Source organism: Amblyomma mixtum, chromosome 3 (assembly GCF_055824585.1).
Source record: "Amblyomma mixtum isolate Tamu chromosome 3, ASM5582458v1, whole genome shotgun sequence".
NCBI classification, from domain to species: domain Eukaryota; kingdom Metazoa; phylum Arthropoda; class Arachnida; order Ixodida; family Ixodidae; genus Amblyomma; species Amblyomma mixtum.
This window is the reverse complement of record NC_143014.1, coordinates 54220552-54231848: the sequence shown is the minus strand read 5'-3', so window position 1 is coordinate 54231848 and position 11297 is coordinate 54220552. Positions and strand designations below refer to the sequence as shown.

General features: G+C 45.1%; 1 protein-coding gene across 1 annotated transcript; it reads left to right on the top strand.

Moving 5' to 3' along the window:
- Positions 1 to 819: 819 nt before the first annotated feature.
- Positions 820 to 5578, top strand: fz (frizzled class receptor). The gene is made up of 2 exons (XM_089579210.1): positions 820 to 2829; positions 3150 to 5578. The coding sequence occupies exon 1, from the start codon at positions 1081 to 1083 to the stop codon at positions 2773 to 2775; it is 1695 nt and encodes a 564-aa protein (XP_089435336.1). The 5' UTR covers positions 820 to 1080; the 3' UTR covers positions 2776 to 2829; positions 3150 to 5578.
- Positions 5579 to 11297: the final 5719 nt, after the last annotated feature.

Below are 11297 nucleotides of genomic sequence, written 5' to 3'. Positions count from 1 at the left end.
ATGCTCAAGATGCAGGGCCTTTGGCCACTGGAGACACCACTTTCGGCTGGGATGGCACCGTCCCGACAAAATGAGCGGTTGGGGCAAGCTCGTTGCCCGGAATGACGAGGGTCGCGCGAGGAGGACAGCAGTGGAAAGGAGGAGGGGCGGCCGACAGCAAAAATAGCTCGTCGTGCAAGTCTCGGTGAAGATGCAAAAGCTAAAGCACAAAGTGGAAAATTCTCGAAGAATTCTCTATTGTCTCCTGAACGAACGGGGACGAGGCAGCTGAAGTCTGATCGCCTTTACTAACGAGGTCTGTCACACGTGCAGCCGAAAGCTGTAAAACCAGTTGTTACACAAAGCCCTTCTCCGAACGAATGGCCGCAGCAAGAGGCCCGCTGCGCGCTGGCTGCCATTCCGGGGACGCCCTGTCGGAGCGGACCAACATCGCTTTTCCCTGCAGATGCACGCACTGACGGCGCAAAAATGGCGCACGCCGGTCCCTTCGGCTGGACGCACGCAAGCAAAACATTCGCTTCCGATGCACTGTTTTGAAGTGGCGCCTGTCCCACGGGCGGGAAAGCGCGGAGGTCGTTCAGTGACACGCGCCCCAGAAGAGCCCGAGACCTTGGCGGGAACAAAGAGCGCGGGCGGCCGCCAGCTGCAACGCGAAGGAAGACGGCCGCTCCATTCGCGCGGGGCACCGGCGCTTCCTGCACGCCACCTCCGACACGTTGTACCTCTCTTCCTCGGATGCCTTGAGAGAGGAGGTGCCCCAGCCGGGCGCACATTGGTCGGACGGGCGTCTGTTGGCGCACCGACAGCCAATGGAGCGGACCGACGGTTCGGCGGGTTTTGGGCGAGGAGACGGCGCCGGAGCAACTTTGGCCGCTCGCGGCAGCGGCGAAAGACTGCCAAAGCAAGCGGGGCGCGCGGCCATGTCTCTGTTTCGGTAGCGTGTGACGTTGACTCGAAACAAAAACAGTGCCGTGCGGCCAGCCCGAACTCGACGCCATGTAGTGTGCTTGAGGCCCGTGCTCTCGGAGTTCTCCCGGACGTACACCCAACGCCTGCCATCGCCTAGGAAACGCGGGCGCGATGCGGCCCCGAAACGTCGCGCTAGGCCTAGTAGCGCTGGCAGCTCTGCTGGCACCCGGCTTGGGCCAGGTGGTGAGCTCGCGCGTGACAGAGCACCGGACGATTCCTCATCATGGCCGTTGTGAACCTATTACGATTCCCCTGTGCAAAGACATTCAGTACAACGAGACTATCATGCCGAACTTGTTGAACCATCAGAAACAGGAGGACGCTGGTATGGAAGTGCACCAGTTCTTCCCACTGGTCAAGGTCAAGTGCTCGCCGGACTTGCAGTTCTTTCTTTGCTCCATGTACGCGCCTGTGTGCACGATATTGGAGTACCCAATCCCGCCGTGCCGCTCGCTTTGCATGTCAGCGCGCGAGGGCTGCGAGCACCTGATGAACAAGTTCGGCTTCAAGTGGCCGGAGTCCCTCGAATGTGACAAGTTCCCCGAAGTCGGCTCCGAAAAACTGTGCGTCGGTGAAAATGTTACTGAGCATCGCATCAATCACCCGCCATCGTCGCCGAATTCCACGGGACCGCTTGTTAGTCGCGGCTTTCTCTGCCCACGCGAGTTTCGTGTGCCCCTTGGTTTGGACTATGTGTTCCGCATCCGCGGTAAGGAAGAAAAGAACTGTGGCATGCCGTGTCATCACATGTTTTTCAGAGGCGAAAACCTCAAGTTCTCGCGCTATTGGATCGGCGCCTGGGCTATACAGTGTATGGTGTCGACGCTATTTACCGTACTGACATTCCTCATCGACATGCAGAGGTTCCGCTACCCTGAGCGACCCATCATCTTCCTCTCGTTTTGTAACCTGATGGTGTCTTCTACCTATTTCGCAGGCTTTGTGCTAGGTGACCAAGTGGCCTGCAACGAACCGTTTGAAGTACCCGGTGGGCAGAGTAACATTGAAATGGTCCGCACGATTACGCAGAATAACAAGAAGGAGGCTTGCACGGTGATGTTCATGGTATTGTACTTCTTCAGCATGGCCGGTTCCATTTGGTGGGTTGTCCTCACCCTGACCTGGTTCTTGGCCGCCGGACTCAAATGGGGCCACGAGGCAATCGAAAGCAACTCGCAGTACTTCCATCTCGCTGCATGGACCATACCTGCCGTGAAAACTATCACCATCCTGGCCATGGGCAAAGTGGAAGGGGACGTACTCAGTGGAGTCTGCTACGTGGGTCTTTGGAACATGGACGCCCTGCGTGGCTTCGTCCTGGCGCCGCTGTTCGTCTATCTTGCCCTGGGCAAAGTCTTCCTAATGGCAGGTTTCATATCTCTGTGCCATATTCGCACTGTGATGAAGCACGACGGCACCAAGACGGACAAGCTGGAAAAGCTAATGGTTCGGATCGGCATCTTTTCTTTCCTGTACACTTTGCCGGCACTAACGGTGCTTTGCTGCTACTTCTACGAACAAGCTCACTTCGACGACTGGATGCTCGCTTGGCACTGGCAGGTAAACACAGAGAAACGGTGGAGCATTCCGTGCCCAGAGCCGTCGTGTAACCGTCGCGATCGTTCGCTGCGCCGGCCCGAGTTCTACGTGTTCATGATCAAGTACCTGGGCATTCTCATTGTGGGCATCACTTCGGGCGTCTGGATATGGTCCGGAAAGACATTCGCCTCGTGGAGAAACTTTTACGCCCGCTTGCAGAACTTGACGTCCACGCCAGCGAGGCGCCGGGCAGAGGCGTACGTCTGACCAGCGGCCTCTGCCAACATCTACTCAGGAATCGCGCGTGCGAGCGCATTAACGGTAGGCCCGATTTGTTACGCCGTGCCAACGCGAACGGCCGGTGCCAACGACATCGTCACTGAATGCGGGTGACGATGTCGTTTTGCGTTCGAGTGGTGAAGGCTGTACTGGTCGTGCATAGTGCACTGTTCGCCGGGCGGATGCCGTCGATATATTCGTGACTCATGTCGCTTGCAGGGGTCGGGACTACTCCTGGAGGCGATATTGGTCAAGCTTACTGGTGCGGCTGCCATACATGCATGAATTGCAATCGCCATGACCGTCATCAGTAACTTGCTGTGGGCTCATGTAGATTTTTATCTTTTTCATGTGCCACTAAGACGCAGCCACGAGAGTGACTAACAGTGATGTCTGGTGAGCCTTTGATTCTTCTTATATATATATATATATGCTTCACAGCGCTGTAAAACACCGGTGGTCATCCTGCCTAGCAATCTAGACAATACATAAATTTTAACAGCTCTGGGTGCAACAAATGATCAGTAAACTATGTCTCAGGAAAAGAGAATATGGTTCACTTGCATGAAAGTGGTGAGCAGAGAAATACCAGTTCATATTTCTCTGCTCATATCTTGACAAAGCACACCTCTGAAGCCATAAAAAATAGTCACTGGAGGCTCCCTTCTTGGCTTCAGTGTAACTTGTTTGTTGATTAGCACTTTGGTGTTTGATCAATGCCTTGGACTGCAAGGCCAGCATGAGTAATGCTGCATAGTCATTAATGCTGTCATTGCTGTTAATGTGCAGCACATAAATGCTCATAATTAGTGTGCACAAAGTGTGATTTTCAAGAAGAACCTGTCACATGCATGTAAACAAAGGAAGGGAAGGGCACACGAAGCAAAGAACACAACTGAAAGGTGCACATTATTTCGGTGTATTTGTATTAACTTGAATGCTTGTACAAAGAAGAGCAGGCCACGAGATGTTAATGCCCTGAGTCAAAGGCGCACATTATTTCTCTATATTTCTGTTCATACCAGTGTTAGCAAACTCTCTGTATGGTTTTTCATGCACCCTTTTTTAGGCCGCACATTTATACAACTGTTTTTACACTGCCAGATTTTTCTGCTGGCCTGCTAAAGAAGGTTTTTAATAACACCCTTTGATATGCCTAACTAAATATGCTCAAATCTCGATTGGTGTTTGTGTTAGATTGCCACCTCTTTTTGGGGCAAGACCAGTTTTTACTCATCTAACATTAGAGCCAAGAAGTAACTTCACATCGCTGCTTCATTCTCACCTTTTTATGTTAAAAATCTGCTAGAGCTGCTGAGATAAAATTTTGGTGTGCACACACAATGAGGTGCATGTGCTCAATAATGCGTGATAATGGAAATAGGCAGTTAACACCTGCTTTCAGGGGTGTAAAACTGCTTGCATATCAGTTTATTTTGTACTTGTGTGAAAAGCTAATTACAGAAGCTTGGCTGTGTAACTAAGAGTACTGTTTGCCTTGATGTGAAACATGAATGTTTGGGCGATTTCTATGGCACATTTAATAATTAAATACCAAGCAAACATTGTGTGTGCACTTTGAAATTAGTCACTGTCATTGTTAGCAGCTTTGTGACATGTTTCATATACTAGAAATAGTAAGAAATTTTCCTTCATTACTAGTGTTTGCCTCATAGTGCTTCACCCAGCCCCTTATCCTGCGTGCTAATGTGTTTGACTTGTTGCTTCTTGTAAGTGGAGGTGTGCATGCTTAAGTGAAGACATTGTTTATTGCTTATTGGAAATCGGGTATCTTGATTGCATGCAGTGACTTCACCCATTCACAACAAAGATCAGCTGATGCCTGTGTTGATGTTGCAATCTTGAGCTGGCATTCATCCTTTCATTGGTGATTATTGTGTGATCAGAGTTTGCGTGACAGGAAGGCACAGAAGTGTTCCGTGCATGTTGCTGGCTGCTGTTACTTGCCTTTTAATGTGTAAAATGATATTTTAAAAATTCACTTGCTGCTTGTAAGTTATTGGAGAAGATTTTTATCATTGGTTTTTGCAGCTAAACCACTTGCCTGTGTTCAAACTGCATCACTGTTGCCCTGCCCATGATTACTGTTTTGGTACTAGGGAGCCTACTGACACCTTTCAAAAGTGTGGGGCTATGTGGCTTGTTGTATTATTATAATTGGGGCAGCTCTACCTCTCAGGTGTTTCCTTGATTATCTACCCTGCTATTGCACACACTTATTGTGAGCTCTCGAGTGTGAGCATGCTTGGTGCTTTGTAGGGCACTGTGGGGATTCATCACAGCAGTTCTGTACTGAAGACTATCAATAGTAGCAATACAATTGACTGCAGAGTGCCACTCTTTTGAAAGGTGCCTGTGTAATGCGTGCTAGTATGAATTAGCACACAAAGTTGGGAAGTTCCATACAGACTCTCGTCCTTTTACACCCCTATGTTTGACAGTACTGATAAAGCTTTTTAAGCTTGATGCAGCTTTTTACTTGAGTGTCAAAGGACATAACTCTGGTTTCACCATTGCATTGCAAAGCCCTGGGCAACAACAGTGGCAAAGGTGTTCATTCAATGTATATAATGTCAGCATTAGGGGTTCCTAAATATGTACATTTTCATGGTTGTGTTCTGCGTTTTATGGAACCGGTTAGCTATGGTGTATGCTGCTATAAGCTGCTTGCACCACATCATGCCGCAATCAGTTGTCATTTTGCCTGATTGTATGTTGGCTCATGCTATGTTTGTTCTCTTTAAATAGAACCTCTCTTTTCACTGCAGTATTCCATGTGTACAGTTTCTCACTTTTACTTTTCTGGGATTTCTTTTTTTTTTCTCGAGGGAAAGCTCTTCAACACACCCTAATAATGTTCAAAGACCAGGTGGAAGCTAGCACAGTGCCCTGTGCAGCTCAACCTACTGTACTCAGTTGTGAAAGGCACCTGTGCAGACATGTGAACACACATGCAGTGGCACCAAGCCCAATGTAAGGTACCATGCTCCTAGCCTGATACGAATGTCTGATGTCGTGAGGTAACACTCTTCTTGCTTTAAGCTATAAACATAGATGCTGACTGCTAGTGTAAGATGTGTTGTTGCTCTGGAAATGTGAACTGTAAGTGCTAGGCCACATGCTAGTTCAGAACTTGCTGGCTTGTGGTCTGATTCTTGTTCACATAAACAGAGTGTCCACTCAGGTGGAAAACTAGGAGTGATCAGGTAAGATGAATCATGAAGCACCATTGTGATGTATACAGTAAAGTGCACTAGGGTCAGCAATGGCAGTGTGATGTTGATGAGGGCAAATTCGCTCATGGTGTCAGTTGCTTAGAGTATACAATACGTGTGAGCAGGCAACTGATCAATGCTGCCACAAGTTGTGGAAAAGAGAAGATGCCAATAGGAGCAGAAAGGCTAACAGCCAAGACAAAAAGATGATGGTTTGACATTGTGAATGATCTTTCCTAGTGGTGAGCTTTATATTAAAATGTATTTTTAGTGAGTTTAGCAATGAGGCAAAACTCGCCAGTTGAGGAATGAAAAAGTAATTTCGTAGCTATCCCGATGGATCAAAGCTAACTGATAGTGGAGCCTGCTAATCATGGTACTACTACTAGGTTCCTCCTGGATATTGCAGAGTTATAATGCATAAGCAGCACACGACATTCACATTTGATCCAGGCTCCTTAAAGTAAATGGTTAAAGCAACTACAATAGCTGCAAGTGCAGAATTGATGAGAGCCTGCATGTTAAAGGCCAATTCGCACGGCAGAACATTGGCCTTGGACCAGACGTCTTTTGACATCCCACTTCTGGGCCGTCTGGTTCACTCCTGGCCAAGAGTGTGGGCAAACTAGCATGGCAAATGATTATGCTTAATCCACTTAATGCAACATGTGAAGGTGAAGACCAAGAGGAGCGGTGATAAGTGGATTAAACAAGGGCATGGCCTTACCCCTTATGCGGGCCGGGTGCAAGCCTCGCGGAGCGAAAGCGGACTGTCACATGATACCTGGTCCGTGGGTGAACGGTTTGTTGTATGAATCGGCCTTGAGCTTCTGCCTTGGAAGTTGCAAGTAAACTGGACTACTGAGACACCGTACTGGGTATACCTTGCACATCTTGTTGCTAGAAAACCTAGTACCATGCAGACGGTGATCACAGTGCCAAAGCATGCTTCCATACTTTTGATATTTGATCGAACCATGGAAGATTTAATTAAGCAATCTTATTTTCAGTGACATCCTGGCTGTGGCAAGGTTTGAAGAATTGCCTTGTTAGCTTGCATGGAACAAATTATGTTGGATGATGGCTATTTTTTGTCCAGTTTAATTAGTCCCTAGGTGGTCCTGTAATTTTTTAGAAATGTGAAAACCTATTGAAGCTTGCTTACAATGAACAGAGTGCTTTTCGCTCACAGAAATGCTGTATTTATAAAGGAACAAAATGATATTAGTATCATTGCGCTGCTTCTTCTGTTTTTGTATCTGTCTTTGTATCTGTAACTGTCTTTGTATCTGTATGGGTCCTCACAATCTGCACCAAAAATAATATATGTAACCTTTTTTCACCATGAGACATAGTTGTAGGCAGCTGTACACAGTGTTGCAATAGGTTAGTTATGCAGAAAATAATGGTAGTACTCCTTTGTCTTCAAACACAGCAGGTGCTATTGTGTCTACCAGACACGAAGCCAGGATTTTTTCTATTTTTTCGGGAAGGGCCCAAGGAAGTTCTTTTGTGCCGAGGAGGGGCCTAATGTGCCAAGGAGGGGCTTAGGCATCCCCTTGGATACATGTGCCTGGTGTGAACCCAGGCACCACTTATTGTAGGTGCATGTAATAATTTTAGGTAGCTTTGTTGTGAGGGGCTGCTGACTTGTGATAGTGCCTTCTCAGCTGTATGGAGCCCAAGGTAACTGGCAGTAATGTCCTGTCATGCCTCTGACGGCCTTTTAATTAATATAGGTAAGAATTTGGAACTTCTCTCAGTTTTGTGCTAGCAAGAACAGTTTCGCCATAGGCTAGCAACATTGTTTTGGGCACCTTTGTGAAGAGAGGGGCAGGGGCAAGTGTGAACTTCTAACAATGCGTATCTGTTCACAATCTAGAGGTTTTGTTTTTGCAGACTTTCTCACCATATTTGGCTACTGAGCTTTTTCACTTCTTTTTTTTAATTCGGAAACAGCTAGTTTCTTTATTTAATTTAAACCACATTTCAGCAAATGCAGGATGTTTTTTACAAATGCTTGCTAGTTCAGTGTGAATTTTTCTCTTCAAAGGGGCAATGAGGATAACTCCATGCAGTTACAGTTCTCAGTAAAAATTGGTTCTCTGGCTCCTTCTTTTGTTCAGCAGCAAAAGATGCATGTATCGGCGAGAAAATTGGATTTGGAAATCTTCCCACCAGTCGATTCAAACTCCTGATGTCCTTACTAACAAGGACAGGTTGCCATTGTTTCGAAGTGAATGCTAGTGTAGCATAGCCGTTGAGGTCCGAGCCCAAAAAGCGGTGTTGGCACACTCATTTTACTTGCGGAATTGGCCGGTGATAGCGACAGTTGTATCTCATATTTTTGGTTTTTTCTAGGTGAGAGTGGTCTCTGTGATTGGAAGATTGGAATGCGGTCGGTACTTCGTCAATACAGGCCAACTTCTATTTGTCCTCAAGTCTCTTTAAGTGCCTTTGATTTCCCTGAGGCTCATTACTTCAGTTGAAGTATAATTTTTACTTTAAGATTACTCCCGTTGAAAGTATGTCCTTTAGCAGTTTGCTTAAGCATAATTATGGGCAAAAGTTCACGAGATGAGAGACTAGAAAAATAATCTTTCTGAAAAGCATGGAAGCATGAGGGGATATGCAATCTCCATCTGCTCAAACAAATACCACCTTTCTGGAAAGCAACGCAACACGAATTTTTTTCGCAGACCTGTGAACTTATGCACATGGCTCTGCATCGACATTGGTTTGTGAAGGCATTGCTGCCTTAAGCGTGACCAAGTCCCTTAGCTACGTCCCAAAGTATGCCCATCTTGCATTGTGAGTGTTAGTTTAGGGAAAAGAGCATTCAGTAGGATGTGAAAGCTGCTTAGTTAAAATAGCCTGTGATTTGACTTTTCGCAGTATATTTTTTTACTGTTTCACTATAACGCATACCCATTATGTGGCTTTCACAGTAAAGATGCTTTTAAGTCCAAGAGTAAATTCGTTGTATTGGCAGTACTATTGCTATAACAGTACAATCAAGTTGCTCAGTCGTGTCCATCTGGCCATAGAATGGTGAACCCAGGAATGTCGGTCTTGTGTGTTTCCAATTTTTCATAGGTTTGTTTCTGCATCCACTTCATTCTGTGCTTCTCTCTGTTCCTTCGGTATTTTTAATCGGTGTGTTCTTCCCTTCATATCATGTCACCAGATCGTGTGGTTGAAAAATATAAATGTCCACTTCAGTGTTTGATTCTCCATAGAGCAGTAGTGTTGTTGCATTGCAATTGCAATAACAATGGACCCTTAAAATTTATATCAGTATTCTTCATTATCCAACTTTTGGGGGCGCACGCTAGTGCAAAAGGCATTCTAGTGATGATGCAACCTGTTTTCGAATTGTAACACCTTTGCTTTGGGTTATTCTGTCAAGGTTGAAGGCCATACCTAGTATTTATTGAGGTCTGCTACCCGTGGTCTTGCCAGACCAGTAACACACCCACATGCCAGTAGCAAAATGCCAGCCCCCATAGGGTCTGTTACCACTGTCTTCCATTGTTGCAGGTAGCTTTTAGTTTGTGGCTGCAGTCAGTCTGTAGTGCTGTTACAGAGTACAAATTAGTTGAGCTGATAATTGTGCAACAGTGCACTGGCACATGGACAAAGAATGAAGATACAGCACAGCACTGATTTGCAACTGATAAGTGTTATTTGTTTATATGGGACTGTAAATGTCATGAAAGATTATAACAGAGAGGGCACTGAAAAAATATAATTACTCACAACTGCGAGAAAGCTCAGTGACTCGAAGTCCACATTACTTTATGCATAAAGTTTTACATCAAAATATCGAAGTTGAACTAGAACATGGAACATGTGACAAAAATTGGGCTGAACAGAATATTTATATTGCAAAATACTCAACCAACAGTGACAAGGTAACAAATAATTACTGAAATGTATGAGGTCAGTTTTCAATGAACGCAATAAAAGCATGTAATGCTGAAGTACTAGCAATGAACATATTCAAAGTGTTCCAATCGTGTAAAGTCCACAGAAAGAACGGGCACCCGAAACTATCTGTATGGAATGCAAACTCATTCAGTTTGTGCATGACATTATAACATCTTTGCCTCATCTGGGAGTTCGATGGGTATCTTGTAGTATCCAGTTTTAATTGATTGTGTATGAGTTGGTACATGATTTTAAGGCACACAAGTTTGGCACTGTTTTGAAGGGCTAGCAGTCCTGCATGTTCAGAAAATTTAGGCGGTGAGTTGGTTAACCTCTGTTCGTTATATATATGCACCTGAGCACCTTTCTTTGTACTACAAGTTTTTTAACAAGCCTTTTATTGAAAGAAAACGAAGCAGCATTGTATACTTTAGAACAGGTCTGACGAATGTTTTGTATGCAGGTAACTTTCTTTCATACAGTGCTAGTTTCAGGCATCTGTTAATGAAAGATAACTTTAGTGTGGTTGATGTGACATTGTTACTACGAACATCTCACCTGAGTTTATAGGTTATTTATGCTTAGGTACTTGTGCATATTGACAGACGGAAGAGGAATGTTGTTTAGTTTATTCTTAAAAAACGATTGATGTTGCTTCCTGGTTGCAGGTAAAAGAACAGATTTTTTAATGCTAATAGTCATCTGCCTCTCTTCACACCACCACTGTTAAGGTGTTATTTAAAGCTATGTGGTCATTGGCAGAGTTAATTTCCTGATTAAGTTCGCAATCATCGGCAAAAAATCTAATATTCTGTGAGTTACTAGCAGGCAGGTTGTTTATAAAAATTATGTATAATACTGGGGCTAGAACACCTTTGTGTGGTACACCTAATGTTACATTAGCTGTTGCAAATTTCCTGTTAATTCAACATACTGAGTGTGGTCAGTGAGGTGTTCTTTTATCTGGTCTAAAATGGGGCCTTCCTAGAATTAGTTCAAGCTTGGTAATAAGTTTGGTATGCAATATGCAGTTGAAAGGTTTCGAAAAGTCTTAAAGTGAGGTCATTTGTTTTCGGTGATCAGTAGTGATGGATATATCATGCACTAATTCAGTTAGTTAGTAGCAGTAGAAAGTCCTTTATGAAAGCCGTGCTGATAAGGTGTTACATTTCTTCGAGATGATCTGTTCTAGTAGCTTGCATGCTGTGCTGGTTAGTGAGATTGGTCTGTAATTTAAGGGGTCTCATTTGCTTCCGGATTTGTCCATCGGTGTTATTTTAGCTGTTTTCATTTTTTAGGAAGGGTGTAGGACTTGTTAAAGAGTATTACCAAGAATTTTTGCCA